Raw genomic sequence first — 27,508 nt, 5'->3', positions numbered from 1 at the left:
CAGATTTTGGAAATGTTTGTCTGTGCCAAAAGAGAATTGGTAACTTTTCCTGTCCGATAGAATTGTATGTCTAACCTTTCTCTAAGGCACCAACAAAACTGTTGTTTGCAACGTGTTTTCAACAACATTGTGTTACTGAAGATTTAAAGATTTAGGGTTTGGATTTAGGAATGATTAATTTAGGTAAGGCAGTCGAGGGGTGAAGGAGTAGGGGTTGACAACTTGGCTGGAAATAAAGATTGTCCATCTCTGGCTCATTGCTTTTTTACTTACAACTTGTTAAACTGCTCCCTACTTTTGTGCAGTTTCCAAGTGTTAAACTAGCCCTAAGGCCTCTTTTTCTCGGAGTGTTCCCATTTCCTGCTTGTGCCGGTGAGAGAGAATTCTACTGCCACCTGGGGAATTCACTCATGGTCTAGCATCATGTCTTCAGGAACCTGTACTGGAATTAACCAAGCCCAATTTTCAAAACTGTTTAAATCACTGCAAGTGTGCTCCCTGTTTGTTTTTAATTGATATATAATGATAGAGATTATATATATATATATATATATATATATATATATATATATATATATAATTTTAACATTACCACAGAACATTTGCATTGTACATTGCATGGCAAATTTGAAGTTTCCCTTGCTTTTCTCATGATTAAATTATGAAAATACAGTACATTGCAGCGCCAAACTTATCTGTGATCAACGTATTTATTTTTTTTTGCATGTACTTTACCATGCTTTGCTGTATCACGAGTACCACATTTTGTATAAGGGTACATTTTAGTTTTCTTTCAATAGAAAAAAAATCAGGTTTGCTTTATATAGGGGAATAGTGCTTATACTAGAAGGTCATCGGTTCAGATCCCACCTCTGCCACTGGCTGATTCACTGTGTGACCCTGAGCAAGTCACTTAACCTCCTTGTGCTCCATCCTGCGGATGAGATGTTAAATCAATGTTCTATTGTAAGTGACTGCATATAATGCACAGTTCACAGCCTACCTCTGTAAAGCTCTTTTAGGGCAGCAATGTACTGTATAGAGAGCCCATCACACTTTTATACCATGTATCTGTACATTATATGAAGTAGGTGTACGTGAAGTAGTTCTATAGTCAATTGTTTACCAGTACTGTTTTGTTTGAGCAATTGGAAAATGTAAATGTAATAATAAAAAAGCATTTGGACTTTAAAAATCTTTATTGTGATTGATCTACAGTCATTAACCCATGCTTGGGGCTCCCCTTTATTCTGGCACATCAAGTGTTGTTCAAGGTAAAAACAGCATTGCCAGTGCACACCCCTTTTTTATTTAATTCCACTGTTGCTCATGGTCTGAGCTTTGCAGACTCCCTTCCCTGTGATTTCAAAGGCTGCCCCCTTGTATGTCGCGATGCACTGGCCATCAGTGCGGAGGTCAGGCTGGATCTGCTCCCAGACCTTCTTCTTGGGGTTCAGTTCCTTGTCAGGTTCACCTACAATATAGAAATAAAATAGACAAGGGTTATTATATTATATCATAGTGAAATAACATATAAACCAATAACTTTACCTGAAACAACACAGCATTTTAAGGGATCTGAGTTGGCTTAAATTAGTGATACTGTCTGCCACTGAACTGTGTAACGAAGATTCCCCATTGACAAGCATGTTATATGGTTCGCAGCAAGGGCCTCATATTCTTTCGAAATAATCAAAACACTGCAACGTTTGTTAAAGTTAGATTTGTACCTGTGGAGTTATTATTCAGGGAAACAAAAATCAAGAAAAGTAGATTTTTATATATATATATATATATATATATATATATATATATATATATATATATATAAAGAAAAAAGAATATTTCAGGTACTTAAAAAGGTAGAATAATTGAATACAAATCAATTATCAGGACGTTTCGGACTACAAGTCCTTCATCGGCTGAATACAAAAAAAAGTGCTTTAAGAAGTTGATAAAAAACAAACAAGTAGTCTTTTAAACAAAATTCCAGAATGTTGAGGACGACAATGATGATGACCTCAGAATAGAATGTTCATTCCAAATGGCTCCAAAGTGCCTAGTTTGAAAATAAGTTCACATTCCTTTTGTTTCCTGACAGCATTAGTTCCATAGCATTGAACCATCCCACAAATTGTGATGTCTTCTATAGTGTGGTCATTTCTGTTAAAATGTCTGGCGACAGGAAAGATAGAGGTGTTAATTCGTATACTTCTCAGATGTTCCACAAAGCAATCAGCCAAGCGTCGTTTTGTTGCACCAATATATAGCTTGTTACATTTGATGCAGCCAATGCAATATACTATTCCTTTACTAATGCAAGTAAAAGTATCATGGATAGTAAATGAGGATTTTGCTCCCTTAACTACTGGTGTTGCTGTGAATGTATTTACAAGTTGCACAACGTGACCTATTGCATGGAAACATACCCTTAAGACTGTCCAGATTGGATCGAATGTTACTGTGGACCAGATGCTCTCTTAGATTTTTGTCTCTTCTGTGACATTAGAGGAGGGTTATTGAAAATAGGAGCTGTAGAAGAATCATCTTGAAGAATGCTAAAATTTCTTTGTATGATGTGTTGTACTTTTTTGGTCATAGGATGATATGTAAGAACAAGGGGTTTTGTACAAGGCATCCTTTCTGTTTATTGTCGATACTCTTAACTGAGCTTCTCTAAATATAGTGTCTGGAAAACCACAGTTTTTGAAAAATGCACACATGTCATTTGTTTTATTCAAAAAATCACTATCATCACTGCAAATGCGTCTCAGTCTTAGTAATTGGGAGTATGGAATGGAGTTGCGACAAGCTTTGGGATGTGAGGAGTCGTATCTTAGATATGAATGAGAGTCTGTTTCTTTGTAGAAGATTGTAGTATTGATGGTACAATTAGAAACCGTGATGGTAATGTCTAAGAAAGAAATTTGTTTAGAAATATTCCATGTATACTTTAGAGCTGGATGAAACTGGTCAATAAAATGTATGAAATCCATTAAATCTTCATTAGTGTTATCGGAGATGCCAAATATGTCGTCAATGGATCCAAGATATAAGATATAAGATATAATGTTTGAGCCCTGAGTTTTGAGGGACGGCCTTTTCTTGGCAGTGCCTGGGTGGTGTGATGCAGCTTCCACTTCCTGATTATTGATCCAACTGTGCTCACTGGGATATCCAAACACTTGGATATTATTTTGTACCCTTTCCCTAATCTATGCATTTGTATTACTTTATCTCTAACTTCTGTAGAATGCTCTTTGGTCTTCATTTTCCTTCAGATTCACAGCCTGACCAATGATCCTTCAACAGTGGGGTTTTTATCCACAAAATGTGACACCAACTTTAATGGTTCACAGGTGGGGGCCAATGGTAAGGTAATTGTGTCCTCGTTAGGGCAATTTCTTTCATCGGTGTAAACTGGGAGCTTCCACAGCACAGGGGTTGAATACTTATGCAAGCAAGATATTTCAGTTTTTTATTTTTCTTAAAAATATTTCCCAACATAAAACCAATGTCACCTTACAATAATTGATTGAGTTTCAGTGTTTTAAAATAAAATATCAAACAGACCATATATGCGCGCATGGCACCGATAAGGAAAACGAAACACGAAAATTGGCGATTGCCAGTTTTTGTTATTTTAGACGATAATGTACACCAATATTCATGCTTGAATTTCTTCCAGCACAGAATTGAATGTTTGGTCAGGCGCGCTTACTATACAAATGACGCAAGAACACAGTGCTGTGTAACGTGCGATCAACCTGCAGTAAATATATCTCAAAAGAGAGGTGTTTGGATTTCCTTTTTAAATATCTGAAGACACTAGGATAGCCGAGTTGTGTGCAGCAGAACAGACTTGATGCTACATTAAAATCAAACGATGAGCTGCGAGTAGAATATTATTGTGATGCTTTTTAAAAAAAGCTCTCTTCTTTGAATACAGTAATCCATCATGTATCTGACTGTGGTGGGATCAGAGTAAGGGCAGATATGTAAAAAGGCAGATAAATGAATCCTGTTTTAAATACCGTTATACACAGCGGTAACAATTACTATATATTTTACACAATTATTGTTTTGAGATTTAGCTTTTATTAGGGAGCTCACCTAAATCCCTTTTTTAGAAAGATACAGGGTAGCCGTCTGCCACGTGGGTGTGGGAGAACAGGATTTATTTACATAACACACTGAACAGCTCACATGACACTACCAGCAATGGTTGCGCATGGAGCACATACAACACAGTGTACAAAAACTTTGGTAGGCTCTACAATCTCTGAACTAATCTTCTGATCAATAATAACACTAATGTTGCTGAAGAGATTGATCATGGCGGATATGTGACAGGCGGATACGCGATGGATTACTGTATTTAAGACTGGAGTGTTAGTCTACCCTGTGCTGCTCAGCTCTCTCCGCGTCCAAACACCAAAACGGCATTTTGAATCAGAAATTGATTACTGTGCCATCTTTTGTTAAGTAACAAATTCAAGTTCGACTGACTTTTGTAACCGGAAATTCAATATTTTATAACTTTTTTTTTTTTGATTACATGAACAATTTAAAGTTGTGCTGCATTTTTAAGCAGTGTATGCTTAAAATAAGAATTTAACGAACGTTGTTGTAGTTGACATTGTGTAGGCTACATTTATTTTCTGCTGTACAGTATAGGTGGAAGTTAATGTTGGACAGCAAGTGGCTATAAAAGTTAGTCACATTATATATTTTTTTCTACAGAAGTGCTTTTACTAGTTCAAAATGCAAAATGTTTGTGTGACAAACAAATGTATAAAATTACTGTCAAACACAATAGAATACTACATTATTCTTTGTATTCATTTTCTGAAGTAAACAATACCTGTTCATTTTTGTCAAATAAAACAAGTAAACGATATCTGTTCATTTAAAACAGGCAAAAAATATTTGCCCTATGCCTTGTTCTAGTAGTCTACACTATTATCGGTATAACCATTGGCTATCTGTATCAGCCAAGAAAATCTTTAAATCGGTGCACCCCGAATACAGGCAGGTATGCCAGTAATGTAATAATCATGGTATTGCTGGTTCTACAAATCAGAAGCTTCATTAGGAAAAGCAATGTGCAAGTATTTTTTTCCCCTTAAGACCCTTCTCTCTCTTTTCTATAATTGATTTGGTTGAATAACCACTCAACTAACTTCTTAAAAAAAGAATAAAAAATTCTTAAATTGACACCAAACTATAAATGACAGAGAAATCTTGGCATACAAATCAGAAGAAAACTGCCATAACACATACAAACCCTAGAATTTAAGAGGTCAGTCAAATAAATTAGTTTAAAATGAAGGTCCAATGTTATTAACTATACGTGTTTTGTGTACACTTGCCAAAGAGTAACTTATTTTTCAAAATCAACAGCACTTGATAATTTGATTGACCTCACTGAAAGGGTCTGAAGCTACCTGTATGAAAGTTAACTAGTTACACATTTTCACACAGAAGCAGGACAGTACTTGACACAGTACCTTTTTATTTCTGATTTAAAGAAAAAAAAAATTAAGACCATCATTTTTTACTAACATAGTACAGGGGGTTGTATTCTGGAACAGTTACATACCAGGAAAGCCCCGAAAGGTGACCCTGTCCCCAGGTACAGCTCCGCTGGGAGGATCGAGGACTTCCACCTTGTCAGGAGAACTGGCACACATCACCATGGCCTGCGATACCACCCCCCTCATCTTGGCAGCCTTCAGATTGCAAAGGAGCACAGCCATCCTGTTTTGCATCTGTCAAAACAAGAAGTTTTTTTTATTTTATTTTTTTTATTTTTTAAACCATTTAATTAATTGAGGCAGATTCATTGATGAAATACAGCCATTTACATGACAACACAATATAATTAAATTAGGACATCCGTTGATTCATTTGAACAAAGTAAAACAGTTTGACAAATAAAAGGATTCTAGTAATTTATGCAAGCACACATCTATGACCTAAAATGGGCATATGCTGTTATTACTGGACTTAAGGCCAAGTACCATCTGGGTTTAGGCTTTATTCCTCCTCTGCTACCCAGCGACATAAAATGTCATCAAGATGAGTTACGGAAACATAGCACAAGAGCTGAAATATTCTACAAGTAAAATTTCTTGTGGACTTGCAGTACAGTTTAGGTAGACTACAATATTCTTGTCTGACTGGCAATGTCTCTTTGATCCTTCTGCATTCTGGCCTACCACAGAAATACAAAACTATTAAAATGTGGCACAATCCTTGGGTGGTGTCTTAATAAAAGACAAACTTTTCCATGTGCAACTACTTTTTTGCAGCTACCAAAGTTAAGTTTATTTTTCTCAATATGGACAAGTAAACATAAAAAAAACTAGACTGAACAAAAACACATTATACTCCATGGCACTACGTAATAAATGAAACCACTGCGCCACATAACTTCTCAATATACTGTATAAAAACTGAACTTTTACAACTGTGCCTATTGTCCCCGATTCACTTTTTCTTCCATTGCAATTTGGATGTAGGAGACAACCTGCTGTGGTCACTAAACAATGCTGTAGGACAGCTGTCAAATATACTTTCAAGTCAATGTACAGCTACGGCCAAACGTTTTGCATCACCCTATAGAATTAACTAATTTTGCTTCATAGTGTCAAATGAAACTTGCTGAATGTTACGTTAACACACCAATTTGTAGTTTTCCTATATAACGAATTATATATATATATATATATATATATATATATATATATATATATATATATATGGCAAGGACTAACGAGGTGCCATCAGCCACATTTGTTTTGTTATTGTTTTATATTTTAAAGAGTTTGTGAGGATGAGTGACTGATCAGCTACTGATTATTTAACTCGCTGACAGTCATGCATCCTTATTAAACTCATGCTGACTATGGCTGAGGGGTAGTAAGATAATTACTAGCTAGTTAACCCCTCGGCCAGAATATAAAAGCCTGCAGCTTTCTTGTTCGGAAAAAAAAAAAAGTGTGTTCGGAGTGGAGACAGGAGGTAAGAGAGAGAAACAATTACTACGTATGCTGGTTTTGCAACCAGCATACTACTTGTTACTGTTTATTTGTTTGACCAACGTGGCTTCTGTTTTATGTAGTTTTGTTTAAATATTTTATTTGTTTATTTAATAAAAACGCTGAGCGCCGTAGCGTCTCAGTTTCACCCGTCAGTATCTGTGTTCTGGTTTCTGTTTCTGGTCTGACGTCACCGAATGGTTATCCCTGGTCACTATTGCGGACGGACAGCCTGAAGCCATTATTATATTTTTAAATACATAAGTAGTATTAATAGTTTTATTTGAGCTTCTGTTAACCCAATTCCAACACATTCTGGAGAACAGCAGATCTCGCCACATTTTTTCCACTGCTTTTTTCATTACAAGGCAAACTGACGATAATATAGCTGTTTTTTTCACAGCTATATGGGGACCCAGTTCTCTTTTGAGTATAGTTTCTACTTCCAAGTACAGATTATACTTGTCCACAAAATGTCTCCAGAAGCATCATTTCCACTATTACTGTACAGTTCCTATAAATATATACACACACACACACACACACTTAATACAAGATAATTCAAGAAAACATGTTAAATACAAGCATTTATTGAACATTAGTCACTAAATATGGAACAGATCAAAATACACAATCTGATAGTTGAATAAAAAATCTGTGTATGTATATATATATGTATATATAATATATATATATATATTGTGAGACAGCAGGGAGGGGGTTAATTCCTCCCTCTAGGAAAACATGTGCGTAAGGCACATTTTTGGTTTGTTAATTGTTTTGGTTAATTGTTTTGGTTAATTGTTTTATTGTTTAATTAGTACCTGCACCTGGCTATTATTGAAAATTAGAGCCAGGTGCAGGGTTTAAAAGGAAAGCAGTCAGTCTGCTCAAGGCAGCTGCTGAAGAGGGTAGAAGCCCGACTGTGCTGGTGTGTGGGTACAGCCGTAATTAAAAGAAAAGGTAGTGTGAAGCCTTTGTTTTGTGTGTGCTATTCTGTTTGTTGTTTGTTACAGGTAAACAGCTTAGCTGTCCTGTTTTCAGTTTAGGTTCCTGTTTTGTTTTAGAAGAGCTAGGTGTTTGTTTTGTTTATTTTTGTTTTTGTGTTTATTAAAAATAGCGCAACCGCGCTAAAAAAATCAATTTCTGTGTGTTGGGTCAGTGTTTTTAAAGGGGCAACGAACCGTGGTGAGTGCGATTCTTTTACTATATATATATATATATATATATATATATATATATATATATATAAATAAAACAAAAACACCACACACTTAAGCAATTCCAAATATTTGTTCATGACAAAAGTAATGGCACCTTTACAGTAAAATTCCATAAAAATATAATACAACTAATTAAATATATATATTATTTGAATGAAAACCATTACAGAGCAACTAAGCAGTGTTATAAAATCAATAGCCATCTGTTGAAGAATGGTTTTGGCAACACAGCAGATGGTCAAGGCAGTTGGTCTGGGAAAACAGAAAATGCGTGGTCACTGGTAGAAGCTATTAAGGTTCAGTGGACTGGCACATGAGGAATTGCGGGAAAATGAATATTAGAAGACTTTGCTTCTAGTGCCAGTCAGTGCGTGTCTGGGAGGGTGGGGAAATGCAGAGTTGCAAGTAGAATTACTTTATTACAGGGCGATCTGTCCGTTAAGACCTCAACTTCAGCCCTATTCCTTGAACATTGTGACACCTGTGAACCAAGCAGGAGATTCAACTCTTTTCCCACCAGCTTCTTGAATTAAAATAAGCATCAGTGCTCTTGGCATGTTCTTCTATATTAGTTGGAGATTCACTGCTGTACAAGTACACAAGCTTATGTTCCCTGCAAACAGTATCTCCAAATCACGTTTGTTGACCGCGCAGCATTGACAAAATTGTTCCATTTCAGTCCAGACAACGTACAAGTTAAGAAATTATTTACTGGATTCTCCATTGATTCAGGGGAAACCCCCCCCCCCCCCCAAAAAAAAAGACACAACAGGATATAAGCACCATTTGTTTTAATTTCAGGAAACTCCCAGGGTGTCACACAGAGAAACCTGTACTGTAAGTTTCTAATGTATGTGTTTTTCTATCAGACCATGGTATACTAGTGCATTACACTGACAAAAGTCAAGTTGTTCAAGAAGATGGCACTGAGATGATTTGTGGATTGATTTGTATTTTGACAGTCAAGCAATTACAGGGCGACCCCTAAAATGCAAACAAGGGGGATTTCCTGGTGCTCTAACATACTTGATATGGCATTTGTCTAAGGAGGAATTCAGCATTTCAGAATGGTTACTGTTTAGCGAGTTAAAACAGAGGCAGTAGTAGATTTGCAAATACATATACAGTAAGATCCCTTCACATAGATGCTTAAAAAAGAAGCCAGATTGTCACACATGGTGTTGTTGCCTTCGATAACATGTCACTATTTCATTTTTGGCTGTTTGTGTCTCCACCTCCCAAATGTTTCTTATTATATTCATTTCTTAAACCACATGCTAAATGCATGCCACGAAACATAGAAAAGGCTGGGCATGAACACTTACAAATCTCTACACTAAATTATATTGGTCTCAGATAATGCTGCCTCTTGTAGCTTGTTTTTTGATTATTTGCTTAAGACCTACAGCAGAGATTTTAGAAATGCAATTACAGTATTTAAACTTCAACTGGAAAATGCAAGCAATACAAACTTTGAACTAGTTTTATACTTCTGGTAATATTATAAAATGTATATGGTAGTAGTCATGAGGTTCTATTTTGTTGGCAGTCAATAGCCTAATGCAAGAGCTGCTGCTTTGAAATCACTGTTCACAGAGAGAGTAAATAGCATTATAAATAAGGCTATTTTTTTCATGGTTTCTGTGAAATTTACCCATTGCCATGTAATATGTAGTTCCCTGTGAAAATACTATTCTTTCAGAAATGGGGAAATATACATATCTTTTAGCACTTACAAATAAATACAGCAAATGTTTGCCTTATTGACACACTACCCATCTCATTTATGAACCTGGCAGCCAGTTTAGTTTGCTTCAGGTAAATGATTGAACACGGTGCATAAAGCTGCACAATTTCGTTATAATGCCTTCGACAAAAAAGATACCAACTGCATCAAAGATTGGAAATATTTCTAAACTCTGAAATGTAGTATTTACTATTGTTCAGGAAAGCATTTAAATATTTAGGAACATTTGTTGTATAACTACAGAATTATGAATTTTCAATGTGATGATGTTTATTTTTTCTGCTTGAATTGTGAAATATCTACTTCAACTTAAATGAGCAATTTTTTAGTGAAAAAAATAAATACAACCCAGATCATATACAAATAATTCAAAAAAAGTTTTACTATTAATCCACAGTCATTCCAGCAATTACTAAAATGTCGAGATCTCATCTCAACATGCGTTACCAAAAAAAAATGTAAATACCTAGTTTAAAAAAATAAAAACTATAATATTTTTATTTAGATCCACTTGCCCAAATGTGTCTAAGTAACAAGAGAGTTAATTTGTATTCTAGTTTATACTAAACATTTCAGAAAAGTACTAAAGTTCTCATATGAAGTGTAAAATACTCTAAGTTACCTTACATCTGTGTTAGAGACATGTAACACTTCCTATGCACCAAGAAAATAATTACATCCTAAATTGAGATCGAACATGTACCAATGTGCCTTTGTGTATCAGGCATCCAATCTTTAGAACTCGTTCCCTTCAAAGCTTAAAAACAGCCTCTTCACAATACCTTTTTAAAATCACTCAAATATTTATTATAAATCTTACCCAGGGTTGCAAATCCTGTAAATATTGACTATGACCAGGACAAATTGAAATTGTTTCACTATATGGTTTTATTTGTACTATTGTTTGAACTGCTTTTGTCCTATTTGAATGATTTATTGATTTTATAATGTTATTTCAAGCCGCTTTCTCTTTCCAGGACCCTCTTGAAATGAGATGTATATCTCAAGGGTTCTATCATGGTTAAATAAATACATGTGAATTTGAAATAAAGAAATGTGGTGTATATAGGGAATTGCATTGACTTCGATCTAGTTGCTTAAAAGATCTTGTAACAATTGTAAGTCGCCCTGGATAAGGGCGTCTAAGAAATAATAATAATAATAATAATAATAATAATAATAATAATAATAATAATAATAATCCAGTCACAATCCTAAGTAGTTCTTGCTGGTTTTATAAAGAACTATAATTAGACGAGATCGCTGTCTGATACATTTATATTATATTATTAATTAGGTTGCTATGTTCCAATATAAAAAAGATATTTGATTTTGTTTAAAAAAAAACCTGCTTACTGAGATTGGGAGTACAGGGAGTAAACTACACTGCTGGCAACCACAATAGAACTTTCTTATTTAAGAATTTTTAAATCATCATTCCGCCATCATACTATACTTTTGCAAATGTGCGTTCCAAGCATGGAATGTTGGGAGGGGGCAGCCCTTTGCCACTTTGATATGATTAACATCGTTCCATGGGTCAAAATGCATCAAATCCAAGGGACAAATTGAACAATCATCACCTTACTGAGACAAAAACACACCTTATCTCCTGTAATCCTTACCACACAACCTGAAAACAAATAAAGCCACTGAAACTCGCGATCATAAAAAGAGTAAACCGAAACATCTGAATTTTCTTGCAGTGTAAACTCTGGAAGTGTGCACGTACCTGTTCTATGGGCACATGCTTCACTAGGCCGCTGACGACAGTCCTGGGAGTTGCTTCTCCCACGTCTACCTCTTCCACATATAGAGAGTCTGCATCGGGGTGTTTCTTCGCTGTCACGATCCTGCCAACACGCAGATCAAGCCGAGACACATCAACTGGCATGGATTCATCCTCACCCCCTGTAGACTTCTTGTTTTCTCCTGCAAAACAGGGAAATACAATGTAGTTATAGCAAAACAGGGAAATACAATGTACTTCTAACAAAAAGCAACTTATCAAGTCCACTTTATGTAAGCAGTACAAAGGAAGTAAATGTTTTGTGTGCTGCTTTGTCAACTGTGACATATTGTACATGCGAGGCAGTGAAATAAATGTGGTCTGTTGTATGTTTTAAAAGAAACTAACTGTAATTACAAGTATCTCTGCCCATACTATTTTTTTTTTCTTTTCAGTCAAGAAGCCGTGTGACGTAACAAAGCAAGGCACGTTCTTGACTGTTTGAATAAAATAGCAGGAGAATCAAATAAAGTGAAATTATGAAAATGGATATTTCATGCTATTCATAAAATCTTAGGTCTCCAAAATTGATTCATAAGACTACATCGAATATAGCAACCTTAAAGATACTGACAAATGGAAGAATCTGGATTAAATACATTTGGGTCAAACATTTGATTGAAAAAATAAAAATTAATTAATTCAATAAATCAAACAATCAATCGGTCTGTCTGTCTCCTGGAACATATAAACAGAAATAATTTAAATCAATCAATCACAGTATTTGTTGTTGCCAGAAACACACATGGTTTTATTACACATCAGGATAAAACGATATTGTGTGAATTTAGTAGCAAGGCTATAAATAAATGTAAGACATATCTAAATAGGGCCCTATCAGATGTTTATAAGAGTTATTTGTAATAACTTAAACTTATGTATTCAGTAATTTATTTCTGTATACGGTAATGAGTGCTGTATGAGCTGCAACAGAATCCAAAATGGAAAGTTTGACCAACACAAAACATAATTACTTATATAAAAAAAAACACAACAAAAAAAAAAACTGGCATGCCTGAAATTAACTTGAACAATTGTGCCGTTTAAAAAATACCACATAACATTTTTATTTTCTAGACCTGCTCTACTTTGAAATACATTTATTGCAGAATTTAAAAAAGAATCAACTTTTGAATTTGTGTATGGTTTATTCTTGAATGTACAGTGTTCTGTGTGCCACACATCTGTTCTCCCACACAAACTGATGTTATGTTGCTGCCTCCATTTCAAAGCGGAAGGTCAATTACAGTACCTTTCTTTTCTTTCTTCTTCTTGTCTTCATTCGCTTTCTGAGCCTTTTCTTTGTTGGCCGGTACCGCTGCAGTCACAGAGGCAGCTGGTTTCACAGTTTCACAAACAAGCACTTTGGAACTGGACTGGACAGCAGCCGCTGCAGGAACTGCGATCTCTTTAACTAAAAGTTAAACACAGTTACGTGTCACACAATGAAATAAGTTCTACAGTTAATTGGTGTAAATGTAAGGGGTTGTACAGTGTGCTACTGTATATTAAAGCCATTTCAAAAAAAAAAAAAGGATAATATGAATTGTTTATTATTTACGTACTGAGGATAGGGTATGGGATATCTAAACAAATATTGTTAATTTAAATAATTAGTTTGAACTGGGGGTAAATAAAGAACAAATATCCTACCGAGTCATTTTACATTGGTAGTAAATGAAAATCTAGGTTGCTGTACTTGTGAGCCATATGGTTTAATAAAATGTTATACATTTGATCTTTTAACAGGGGATGACTCCGGGATAAGATATTTGACATGAATATAGTACATGTAACACTTGCTGGCAGGTTGATCTACTTCACAAGAGTGGAAAGTTTTCAATATCTTTTTGGCATACCTATGCACTGACATATACATAAATAAAATTTGTGAAAACAAAAAAAACACAAAAACGATTTCTTTCCGTCCAATAAACATGAAGTAATATCTGTTTTAATAGCCGAGTATCTGTCCCTGCACTTCTACTTTACAGCAGAAAACATTTGATACAGCAATGCAAATATAGTACTTATACCCTCTTACAGGTGGCTATACACAAAATCTCAAGTAATCACGAAGCCCGAGTACCTCCATTCCTTTTTTCTTTCTCGATCAGCTGTTTTTTCAGTTCCTCGACATCCTTTTTCAGTTTAGCATTTTCCACTCTAAGCTTTTTTTCCTCTCTAATAGAGGCCTGCAAGGCTAAAGTGACAAAAACAAGTTATTTAGCATTCTACTGATTGTACAGTAGAACCTGAAAGTTATTACATCAGAAAGGGAAGGAGTTCATAAGACACTTCCTAATATTTAATGACAATACATACAAATAAAAATACATTGAAATGTAAAAAAACTCATATCATATAAACGATAAAATAAGTCTGGTAAGCTGTGTACAACTGGGAAAACACCCAGTGCTCTGGACTCTTGACCGGAGGGTCGTGGGTTCAATCCCAGCTGGGGGACACTGCTGCTGTACCCTTGAGCAAGGTAATTTACCTAGATTGCTCCAGTAAAAAAAAAAACCCAACTGTATAAATGGGTAATTGTATGTAAAAAACAAAACAAAACAAAAAAAAAAAAAAAACAGTGTTATCTGTATAATGTGAAATAATGTATAATGTGATATCTTGTAACAATTGTAAGTCGCCCTGGATAAGGGCGTCTGCTAAGAAATAAATTAAAAAAAAAAAAAAAAAAAAAGATTCATCAGCCATTCGTAGTGTCCAGAAACCCTGATGTTCTTCTGCATACAGTATGCATATTGTTATGGCCAGATGAAATCAATATATGAATTGACAACTGACTTGCATTTGAAAAAATAAAATAAAATAAAAAAAATAGCACCATAAGCATATATTTACAAGGAAAGCAACTGTTACATGTTTTATCCTTTCTAAACAAAAACAAAAATAAAAAAAAAGTCTGATTACTGTATTTCTTCCCTTTACAGCTACAAGACCACCAGCAGAAAACCTATTTCATGTCTTTTGTGTCATAATGATCATTTAACATTTGCACATTTGGTAAAACTTTGTAGAAGAAATGCCAGGATTTATCACTTAAGTGCAAGTGAAAAGGAAAGAAAAAACACATTAATTTATCACCCCCAGATTCTACTAAGGTGTCCTACAAATCACAATATTTAATAATGCACATGTTATTCTTACTGGCTTTTTCCTTCAGCAGGAGAACTTGTTGCTTCAGGTATTCAATAACCTCGTCGGCTTCCACTGTCCTCTGCTCCAGTCTGTTCAGCACGGGGTTATTAGCGAACATCTTTATTAATGAGCGTGCTAAAAACCTGAAAGAGCAGCAATCCAGTTACCTATTGACAATTTTCCTCCCTGTTGTAAGATTGTATTATTCAAGAGAAAAAAAATCAATTGAGATCTGCAAAAGTATTCTAAAGGGATGGCACATATTGCCACCCAGTGAGAAAGCAATAACATTGTTTTACAAGGACAGTATTATTTTTTCTTTTGAAACAAATGAGGGTCCTATGACACGAACTCTGTATAAACAGCTGGTTACCAGTCTCCACTATCGTTTTACTTGGGATTTGGCAAGATCCCCTTTCTGACAAAGGAAGAAAAGAATTTTACGCAGAAAAATAGACTAAAAGAGAAAGTCAAGTCTAGGGTGGTGCTGGAAATAATAATTGGCACTAGATCAAAAATAAAGCTCAGATGAAGAAATTAGAAACATCAAAAGGCCTGGAGTTGATAATATCATGGATCAAAGCATTCCATTTGATGCTCACCATGAATTCAAACAGGCCTGCGGACAAGTACTATAGTTCTTCTACTCTGCCCATATTTTGTGGATAATTATGGTAAAAATAAATATCCTTATTTAATATTTGGCGCTTGTTAATTTAGCGCTCATGAAAGGCGAGCAACAATAGAAAAGGCTACATCGAGACACGGTGCTGGCAGATGCCAAGAAAGGTTCCACGTACAGCTCTATGAAAGCACCTTAATCCAGACATGAACAACCCCTGGGCCTCGCAAGCACAGACTGCCCATTTTTGCCAAATTATTATTTTTTTATTTTTTTATTTATTTATTTTAAAGCGGATTAATGTCCACTGCACCGGGAATAATAAACTGAAACCATCAATCTAATTTCTCCTGAGCTGAATTTGAGCCTTTGCCTCCAGAGGTTAAATCATTATGCTTATGATTCTTCTGTTTCTACACCACTCACTGGTGGCTTGAATGAACAACAGTCAATCCAAGCTTTCCACAGGGCCCTCATTTTAAAATTGACGAGTCATTGCCCGCTATAGAAATAAGCCCTTCAAATCTGATCCTTAAAGTGTTCAGCAGTACATTGCAAGAACATCCGAATACTGGTAAATCAAATTTGTGAGAGCCTCGTGATATAATAATGTTATATTGCATTCAAAAATTCCAGACCTTTTCAAATGAATTCAATGCAACTGTGCTTCTGGTAATTCAGAGACTGGCTTGGACAGCAGAGGTCTGTGCAGGGTGGCAATAAACAGACAGAAAGCAGCTGCAACAATTCCCGAAAACACAGGCAGTACTATACATGCACATAGCTTTGACAAAGGCAACTACAGACAGCAGCTTGTTTGAAAAATGCCTGTTATTCAAATAAACATATCAATATTGAAAAACAAATCAGCTCTGTTTGAAATAAAATTAAGAGGACCAGAATTAAGCTCAGGCATGATATGAAGGTAAAAAACAAATTGATTGTTTTGTAATTAACATCCTTTTCTGAGTTTAATTATGAAACAGAATCAGCTTAATTCAAGGGACGTCACCCGATTAAAAACTTCCAAACCCATAGGCGCCGCGTGAGTCTTTCGTTTGGGGAGGCTATTCCATACTTTTCCCCCTGCTTTTATTGAACCCAACGATGTACAGTAAGATACACACATTATCATTATATATATAAAAAGTTTAATTTATTGTGTTGAGTTTGAAAAATAGTCAGACCGATGGACACAAATAAGAGCCGTAAACCGGATTCATTCTTCTGCATCTTTTTGAGAACTTGTATAATAATTTATAGCACAAAACAGAACTCGAAACCACTCAGGGATGCTACATATTTGACATTGTTTTTCCCCCCCACCAACATTGGTGACCAAATAAATGAAGTTTAACATAGCACTAGCTTGTACTTTAAAACATTTTATGCCTTTTTAAGAAATTAGAAACACAGTAAGGATAACAAGCTGCAGTTTTTTTAAAACCTTTAAATCCGTTAACCTGTTCTGCAGTCCTACAATACCTACACCAATTTCGAACACCATTTCCATCACTTCACACCAACTTAAATCAATTACTAATACTGACTATTAAGCTTCTAAACACTTACTACTGTACTTCTAAAATCAAGGGGTCTTCAATGCATTTCATAGGGTATATTTGCAAAAACAATAACTACAATCTATATGGGGCTCAGATCGGCATGAAGAATGGACGGTAAACCAGCCAAGCATTGTGTCCTCGAATGACACTGAAATGCAACTAAATCCTGTATTTTGGACCTTGGTGATACTGCAACAGGACCGTCACAGCCTTGTTTACCTGTGTATCCGAAAACTGTCTTTGGTAAGCAAAACCATTTTCATCAGAATACTAAAATACGTTTTCATATTTAGAGTACAGTAAGCAGGCAGGCAGATGCGGTTTTCTGCTTTCCTTGCAGACACTTTTTCAAAAGTTCATAATACCCTGCTTTCATTGAAAATGGAGTGAAGGACTGGAAAAATCTAAAAAAAAAAAACAACACAGAAACATTTGTAATCTGGCACCACAAACAGTGTTCTGAAAGGTGGCAATTGTTCAAACAGTCGAAGGAAGTATGTTCTGACTGTAGCGTCACAGTAATTCTCACAAAACAGTGGTGCGTGAAAACAGACAGTATGCTACAAAAATATTTTTCCACAAGTTCTGTAAAATCAGATTCTGATCAACCCATTTCGGATCAAGCTGAAAAGGATTCAGAGTTTTCGTCGGCTGCCTCCTGCAGCGGTATGGGGGGGCTCAGATCGGCAGGAAGAATTGACGTCAATCCAGCCAAGTACTGTCTCCTCCAATGACACTGAAATGCAACTAAATCCTGCATCTGTACTACAGTGTTATCCCAGCTGCCCTAGCAGTCTGGCAGTTGTGCAGAAAAATAATATGTTTGTTAGACCTGCTTTGTGCGTTTGCGGGGGGAAAAAAAAAAAATCACCTCGCGCAAATATTTTTTTGTGTTGGTCAGAACAATTTCTTGTGAGGGTTTGGGCAATTTATTTTGGGAGGCTAAGCCTCCCAAGCCTCTTATACGTGCCACCTATGTTCAAGCCCTACTTCTGTGTTCGCATTTACTTTTTCCAAAATACTTATTTTACTTATTTTTAGCAACATGGACCTCTATTAATATGGGGCATAACACGTTATTTGAAAATAAAATACAGTGCATGGTGGGATACCATCGTATTCACCGCTCGCATCCAGTTCAAGACTCTTGTACTAGCCTACAGATGCCTTGATCAGACTGCACCCAGCTACCTCCAGACCCTCATCTCTCCCTACACCCCCACTCGACCTCTCCGCTCCGCCTGCACTAGAAGACTGGCTCTACCTCCGCTACGCTCCCCTGCCTCCCGAGCCCGCTCCTTCTCCACCCTTGCTCCGCAGTGGTGGAACGACCTTCCTACAGATGTCAGGACTGCCCAGTCCCTGACCACATTCCGGCGCCTCCTTAAGACTCACCTCTTCAAACAGCACCTGTAGAACTCCTCTGTTGTATCCTGGGACACTATCACCCTTCATTTAAATATGCTTTATTTTGCTCTTATCTGCCCCCTATTTTACTGCATTTAATCCTGTACCTCAGAATATTGTAATCTCCCAAGTGTTTAATCTGTAGTATTTTGTACTTAATCATATCCTGATGTAACTATCACTACTTAATCATATCCTGATGTAACTTTCACTATTATCTGCTGTATTATTGAATTGTGGTTTGTCACACTTGAGAATTATTGTATTTCTTGTTCTTATTGTATGACTTATATTGTAACACTTGAATGTATTTGTATTTGCTTGCGATTGTAAGTCGCCCTGGATAAGGGCGTCTGCTAAGAAATAAATAATAATTCATTTCCACTGTTCATTGCGCTGTTAATAGTGTGTGTACGCATTAAGCTTGACTAAACATGAAACGGTACTTCAGTGTGGATTAATTACAACGGTTTGAGTATGGTTCTCGAGATTGGTTATGTAGTGTGGACAGGGCCATAAAGGGACACTATTTAAATTACAAATCTGGTGATGTGCAGCAATAAACCTGTGTAGAGCAACGAGTCAGTCAGCATGCCTTAATCAATGGGCTTCATATTCTATCCTGGTTATTTTAATACCAGTAGAACTATACATTTTAGTTTCTGGAGTACTGTAAATAGGATTACTCAGATGACATTGCTGGACTGTTATGTTCAATATTTTCTATTGTCATTGTAATGCCAGCAGTAAGATAAAACTGAACTATAGTGTTAGTGGAAGACTAAATATGATTCTCTCACAAGTGAACATTTGTTTTCTGAACTAAGTTAAGTCTTCTGCTTATTTTAATGCCAGCAATGAACCAAGTGATGTTTATAAACATTATGACATGTTTGAAATGTCTTCAGGTGCTTTACTTACTATTATAGCAACAAGAGTAATTGAAAATCTTGGCTTTAATACACACTGTGACAGAGACAGAATGATTCTTGGTGATAAATCTCTCTCCTGATCTGTGAGGGCGCTGTGTAAAGGGAACAGAGTGCCCTGGACTGGATGGCCAGACAATTAATTCCCAGCATTAGGTGGAAGTCTGCCATCTAGAAAGGGGGCGGAGCTACGGTACACCAAGTCATCGACCTGGAAGGGAAGCGATGTGGCAGCCACGGATTGGAGAAGCGGTTGCAATCGTTAACCAAGGGGGTATGATTGACGATACATAAGAGGACGTAGCAAGGTGATCTGTTCCTTTGTATGGTTAATGCTGAACTGGAAGGAGAACTTAATTGTTATCGTGAGTGTTTCGTCTCGTCAAATCTTTTTGTTTGTTATTAGACGGCTAACACGATCCGAAGCTGTCGCTACAGGCCAGCACAAAACCCAGACAACCCTGCACCTTGATCATGATTAATTGTATTTGCACCACGAGCACTTCAGCACTCACTTTGTAATTGTGACCGTGTTTGTGCATTAGTGTGTATTTAGAAATACTGTGTATATTATTTCGGGACTGAACCCGTGGATTTGACGGAGCATTATGTGTTCGCTGTGTATTGCCTGTTCTCTTAATTATTTACTATTGTCAAGTGACTTTGGATTACAAATAAACCGCCATTTCACCAGTAACATTGTTGTCTGTCATTCTCTTGAGCACTGCATCACCTTTACACCTGTGCACTGCAAACCACTTTGCCACACACACAAAAAGAAAGAATTGTGGTTATTAAATTTACTTATATTTATGTTCAAATGCCATGTTTAAATATTATTAAGTTGATACAAAGTGGGAAGAATGGAATTGGTCATTTTTGAAAAATGGAATTGCTATTCTCCAGAATGAAAAATCCGTAGCCCTATAGTTGTTCCGCAAAATCATGAACTGGAATGGAAAACTGAAGTCATTACATGTATTGTACACCTCTCATTTTTCTTTTTTGGGTTTACAACAATTTGTTAGTGATTTAGATGTTAGTTTTTAATTTCTTGAAGTATAGATAGCTGAACCTGGCCCGATTAATCTAAAAAGAATATTAAAACGTCAGACATATTTTTACAACTAAGCTGGACAAAACTAGCAAGATCACCAACGTGACAGTTATATTTACTGTAGCAAACACTGTTAACACTTTTCAAACATTCATCCCAAGCAGGTTACATCTTTCACGAGTCACATTCACATTTTACCATGTGGTCTAACTGAAGAGTGTGGTTCTCTTTTGGAGGGAAAAACACACACACACACATAAAACTCACTGCGCAATAACATTTTTTTCCCCTCAAATTAACAGTGACATGCTTTTAAGTGTGTCTTGCACATTTTCTCTCGGTTCCACCAGGCCTACAGGGCTTTATGATACTGGCCTCGGATTTATTTGCTCGTTTTCTTTTTGGTCTCATTTCTGAGAAAAGTGACAAAGTAGAAGATTTAAGGTTCTAGTTACACCATACAATCTGAATTAAAATGAAGATGACACATTTTAGAGGAAAAACTCAATATAATGGAATGGGCCACATCAAAGACTCATCAAAAATTATTATTGTTTTTTTTTTTAAATTGGTATTTCTTGTACGGTTACAAAATTGTGCAATTGTTTACTTGAATGATCAATTCGAAAACTGTTAATTGTTTAGAAAATGCCTAAAATCGTATAATCTTGTATTGCAACAAATATAGCCTAAATGGTCTAAACACACCCATTAACCACACCAAGCCTGCTACTGCAATCCAATATATTACTATAAATAAATAAATAAATAAATAAATAAATTTCTATGGCTCTGAATTTCTCAAGCTCTTGGCAGATTTAAAAAAATAAATAAATAAAAATAAGAGCATGCTTAAAAGTGCAGGGCGATACCAATACCGTAGCTATGGGTAATGGAGGTGGTTGGAATGGACCATTGCATGTATTAAAACTATATTTAATTATTACATTTGACCAATACAAGAGACTACAAAAAATATATCTTACAAAAAAAATAGATATTTACAATACGGTATTGTCGGTAGTCATGGTATAATTACTTATACATAATCTGGTTGTGTTTAATGCTAAATCAGCAAGCCAAAACCAAATCGGAACATGAACAAGATTGTAGCCAATACAAAACTTCCGGTCTATTTTAAAAACAAAAAATGATTTTTTGGGGGGAATATTTTACCAAAGTAGACACTAAAACTGTAAAATCTATGCAATAAAAAGACTGAGCTACATGAACAGGTGTGTGCAGTTTTCCAAGGGACAAAATGCTAGAAAGATCTACTTGTCCTTTTTAAAAATCTACTTGCCCCCTCACCGTCCCACAAAACACACACAAATAGATAACTCTTAGGATTTTGCTTTTATTAAAACAATGAACAATCAATTACCGATTAATATTTTTTGCTTCACGAAATCAAACAAAGACATCATAATTCAGTCCAAACATACTTGCCAAAACTGAGCCCATCTAATTTTTGTGAATGGCACATGGCAAAACAGACTAATCTAATTAAACTAAAAAGACTAAAAATATGTCAGACTTCACGCACAAGGCCAATAGAGATTTTTTTTTTATTATGAGGTGAAGCAATTCAGTATCTTAGGTTTCAGTTCCGATTATCATACCATGATTTTAAAGCGCAGTATTACCGGAGAGCACACTAAATTGCTTTACAGAACAAAGAATGCTTACCGACCCAAAATAAATAAATAAATAAATAAATAAATAAATAAATAAATAAATAAATAATTTTATTTTATTTTTTTTTTACAGAAGATGTTGAGTTGACAGATCTATCTGCTGGTGAACTTCTTCACATTACGCACCCGTCAGAGAATTTGGTGTAAAATCAAAACCAGATACGGTACTTATAAAATGATTTCTGATCCAACCTAGAGAGTTGTGGATACCACTGATACTTTTACAGTTTTTCGGTAGGAGATCACTAAATTACACTTATGGAGACATTTCTAAAGAAAAATGAATTTGAGTACATTTTAAAACTTATTTTTTACATTCAAACTAGGTAATCGTAGGATATATTTCATCATAAATTGAAAACGTTATTCTCTTAATAATCTTTAGATACTCAGCAGTTTAGAAAGGTACAACACGGTATACTTTTGGTGGACATTTGTCCTGATACCAGTCTGTTCATTTTCATTTGTCCTGATACCAGTCTGTTCATTTTCATTTGTCCTGATACCAGTCTGTTCATTTTCATTTGTCCTGATACCAGTCTGTTCATTTTCATTTGTCCTGATACCAGTCTGTTCATTTTCATTTGTCCTGATACCAGTCTGTTCATTTTCATTTAAAGTGGGAAGGTTAGAAATCCCAAGTATAAGGCAGTGGTGTATGGGGTTCCTCCCCCAGCACAGGTGCAAGTGGCAACACCTCCCCACTGAAAATGAATTTCAGGGTTTTGCAGGGGTCTAAATCTGCATATCCTGTGCCTTAGTAGGGACCCAAAATTCAAAATAAGTGTATAACTGTTCATTTTATGCTTTTAAAGCCTCAAGATTTAAAGAGCATGTAAAAGTTACGTATGTGTCTATAAAAAGTAATTACAAAATAATTTATTTACATTAGAATTTTAAAACCACAAACTTGTCTTGGCACACAGTAAATTTCTAAGTAAAGTCCACATATTTAAAGCAAAGTCAGTTTAGTTTTGCAATAATTACACACAGAAAAAAGTGGTGAAAGAAAGACAGAACCAGACACCAATGAAACAGAGAAATTATATTTCAGGCACAAAAACAATTATCATAATACCATAATACCATGTGAGACAGAAGAGAAAAATGTGAAGCAATTTCTAAATTAATGACGATAAGAAGCAGTATTAATTGGTAGTAAATTTAAGCCATAAGCTGTATTTTGTTTTCCATTTTTTCCTTTGCATTTTATACATAAAAACAAAACAAAAACAAGACACATTTTAAGTTTCTAAAAATATTAATCGGACCAACCAGTTCTTAGATTTATTTGTAGTCTTCCAAGATTCTGAGTATACATACTTTCCCATGTCGCCGTTTCTCATTAACTACAGAATCCGAGAATGCGAAAAAGTGCATTAATAAATAAAAATACATTTTTAAAAATGCACTAGCAAGAACTGCGATTTCAAACACTGTTGATTTTACATTTTCTGTAAACATTTAAGCGATTTCTACAGCAAGTTGTATTTTTTCTTTGGTTTAATTATTATTTTTTAAAATTCTGTTATCTGTTGCTTGATAAAAATAAATACAAATAACAATAAAATAATGCATTGGCATTTACTTGAACAACGTAGCTAGAAAGTAAAAGTCCACTACATAAATATCAAGGTATACGAAACGGAAAAACATGGAAACTACTTCAAATGGAAAATAGTAATGTTGAGAAACGGAAAATCACTTTGGTGTACCAATTAAATACACAAATGGTTTTGGACATTTCTTAATTTTATTAATACAGAGCAGCACAAACCGACATACCACTTCTTTAGGAGATTAACATGAGCTACTATAGGAAATCTGGAGCAGCTTCCCTTTGTGGCTGGTGCTTGCAGTCTGCCACAAAACACTGCAATACACGGCTAACTAGCTTTAATTTCTTACTGTAGAAAACACATTAATGTTTATGTAGTACACTGGCTGGACAAATATAAAAGTTATTAATGTAGATTGTAAACACTCTAAGACTTCCAATGTAATACTGTTGTAGCTCAATTTTGCCGAACGTGTTGCCATGAGAGGCACTCGGATCAATGAGCCAACTATACTGCTGGTGAGTAGGTGGGAATAAAAAGTTTCAAAGTGAAAGCAAACGCAGAGTTAATCCATTCATTAATGACTACATTTGTATATGGTGTATCTATGTTTGCATAGATACACCCTAAAGGGCCTGGACACGCTTTTTTTTTTTTTTGACGAGCAGTAAACAGTGCCACACCAGCGCAATATATAATATATATATATATATATATATCTTACAACAGGGAACCATTTGTAATATTTGAAGAAAAAAAAAGAAAAGTGTATTTGTTTTATTGATTAATGGCACAGGTAAGCTTGTAACTTGCTTAGAATTTGAACGTGTAAAAAAAAAATGGTATTTTCACTAACATTTCAATTCTGGTTAGTGTGATTATTATTGTTAATGTTAATGTATAATGCTATTCTATAGCCATATGTTTGGCAGTCTTCCAAGAGAAGGGGTAATGCTGATGTTCAGTCTATACTTGTAACGGTTAGGGCCTAGAGAATAATAATGACAATCATGGGGTTTCCATGCAAGTTTTTTTTTTTTTTTTTTTTTTTTTAACTCGAGACATTTACACGAGAAAAATGTCTTGTGTTAAATGCTTTTTTGGGTTTCCAGTCGCTCAGTTTATTTTACTCGAGTAAACAGGGCTTTTCACCCGACGTCATGCAAATGAATGGGAAAGGTGGGGGTTGATATGTAAATTAACTATGCTTAAAGTACTCGTGCTGTTTTTGAAGATTACTAGTGACATTTTGTGAAAATGTGGTTTCTATGCGCAGAGAACTGGTACACGAGTGAATCTAAGCTGCTGTAAAAGCAAAATACCCTGTGCCTGCTTGGTTAATAATGTGCGTTACTGCTCTTGACCAAACTGATTTTCAATTTGAGGAGGCTCGTGCTGTCATAGATGCTCTCCTTTCTTTTAAGTTGTGTTCGATTTACTGCTGTGTTAAATATTAATGATGCAAACAAATAAAACACAATCAATACTTTCATTTGCAGTTTTATTTGGTCAGTTCTGAGAGGGCATCAACAACTTGGATGTTGTTGCACTGTTTTGGGCGATCGAGCTGGCTTATAGTTCACAAACTATATTTATTAAAGTGGAGGGCAGACGCACGCGTTGTCTTTGGACATAGTTGGGATCAACAAAAGGCCGGGAATTAATTCAGTTAAGCAGCTCACTTGCTCTTCGTGTTTAACTTTAGCTTAGTTTTTACAGCAAGGGTATTCTCAAACAGCTGCTTTAATACTACAACAAATGCATAACGCAGTTTGTGGTAAGTGGTGTTATTATTATTATTATTTATTTCTTAGCAGACGCCCTTATCCAGGGCGACTTACAATTGTTACGTTATTTTTACCCATTTATACAGTTAGGTTTTTACTGGAGCAATCTAGGTAAAGTACCTTGCTCAAGGGTACAACAGCAGTGTCCCCCACTGGGGATTGAACCCACAACCCTCCGGTCAAGAGTCCAGAGCCCTAACCATTACTCCACACTGCTGCCCTGTTATACAGAACTGTAAACCCACAAGATTTATACAACATGACAGACCAGACACAGCAAAAAACAATAATATAAAAAGGCCGCCCGTATTAGCATTAATAAATTCGCCCATCAGCCACTACTTTCTGTCGTCTTGGAATCGACAGTAACAACTGACCTGCTCCCTTGCAATATTTATAGTTAAGGATAAACACGTTCATTAACATTTACACGTGAAATGCGGATTTCCATGCGAAACTGGGCGTGATTTACCCTATCCCTCTCTTTGGCCACAAACCTGATTTACCCGAGTAATTCTTCCAAACGTGCATGCGCATCCCTATTTCACGTGTAAATTGACCCGCATGGAGACCCCATGAATGACAATGAGTAAACAATAGAATAGTTGAACAATCGTGTTTGTAAACAAAGGTGGTATTCATGCAGGTTAAACAAATACTTATAACTGAGACGAAACATATGTCATATAAATTATATGAACGTTTATTGTAAATGGAATACATGTTAAATAATAGTTTATTTTATGATTCCAGGTGTAACCGGTTATTGTGTGTCTTAAAATGGCGATGATTTCTTTAGCTGCTTGCTTTTACACAAACACATAAAATACTGTTCTCATCCACACATATTAAGATCGTTGATGCACCATGCGAGGGTGGAACCCTCAGTGTAATATTTCAGTGCTTGCCCTTTCAAAAATATACTAATGCTAACCACTGAGCCTTAAATGGTAAGCAATGGTAAATAATGGTAGCAAATAGTATTCTTAATAGTATTAAAATGCACAATGGTACTTCAATGGTACTTTTTTTTACATACCATTAAGTCTCAGTAATATTCGAATGGTATAAATGATAAATGTACACAATGAATGGGCAGTTGTGAATGATGTCAGAATAATAATAACCATTAGTTATGTGTTGTATAAAACGCTTTGAGTAAATCGATGTTATTTTACAGACGTTTTGGGTAAATATGAATTTTAAAATAAAATTTATATTAGAAATAGGGCTTTATTTTGGTCCGCATAATTAATTACCGCCTATATATATATATATATATATATATATATATATAGTAACAACTTATTTTTGTTTTTCTGCTGTTAGAATGTACTTTCAAAGTTATTTTATTTACTAAATTCTAACTGATAATTAGTGGTGTTTGGGTTACTGATTCTAAATGATGCATTATTATGCCAGGGAATTCTTTTTTCAACCCAAAGACCGTGCAAGCGCAGTGTATAGACTTAAATTCACAGGTTATTTCTCTCTGCGTGTGTTTTTTTTTTTAAAATTATAATAAATGAACTCTGCTTTTAAATTTACTGAAGTGTCGCTTTTATTAAGACAATATATACCAACACGCACACGAGAAAAGCAACTGTAAACTGGTATAGTAGCGTTACCTGTAGAAAAAAATACACATATTACAAAACTACATCAAAATAACAAAACAAAAACAAAGCATACGCACACCACATACCATGACAACGTATACGCTTTACTTAATACAAAAAAAGTCGTAAACAATAATAAATTAAACACATACATTACTCACATGTAATTGACACTGAGGGCATACACGCCGGCTTCCGTTGTTTCATGGGGCTTTCGTGAACAGAGAAAGAAAGTTGTCTCTCGAGCGCCTATATTTATTTAGTTTTGTTTTTTTTAACGTGATGTTTAAGAATTGAGTAGA

General features: G+C 35.4%; 1 protein-coding gene across 2 annotated transcripts; it reads right to left on the bottom strand.

The window, feature by feature from the left end:
• Positions 1-1,180: 1,180 nt before the first annotated feature.
• On the bottom strand, positions 1,181-27,508 carry LOC117409198 (aminoacyl tRNA synthase complex-interacting multifunctional protein 1-like). 2 transcript variants are annotated; one of them, XM_034014835.3, is made up of 7 exons: positions 27,368-27,508; positions 14,974-15,107; positions 13,892-14,005; positions 13,055-13,216; positions 11,746-11,945; positions 5,603-5,771; positions 1,181-1,474 (listed from the first exon to the last, which is right to left on the bottom strand). In XM_034014835.3, coding segments are annotated over exons 1-7 (948 nt in total). In that variant the 5' UTR covers positions 27,370-27,508; the 3' UTR covers positions 1,181-1,307. The 2 variants fall into 2 exon arrangements, with proteins under 2 accessions (XP_033870726.1, XP_033870727.1); XM_034014836.3 differs by having other exon boundaries at positions 27,359-27,437.

Source organism: Acipenser ruthenus, chromosome 2 (assembly GCF_902713425.1).
Source record: "Acipenser ruthenus chromosome 2, fAciRut3.2 maternal haplotype, whole genome shotgun sequence".
In the NCBI taxonomy this organism is placed as follows: domain Eukaryota; kingdom Metazoa; phylum Chordata; class Actinopteri; order Acipenseriformes; family Acipenseridae; genus Acipenser; species Acipenser ruthenus.
This window is presented reverse-complemented; position numbering and strand designations above follow the sequence as displayed.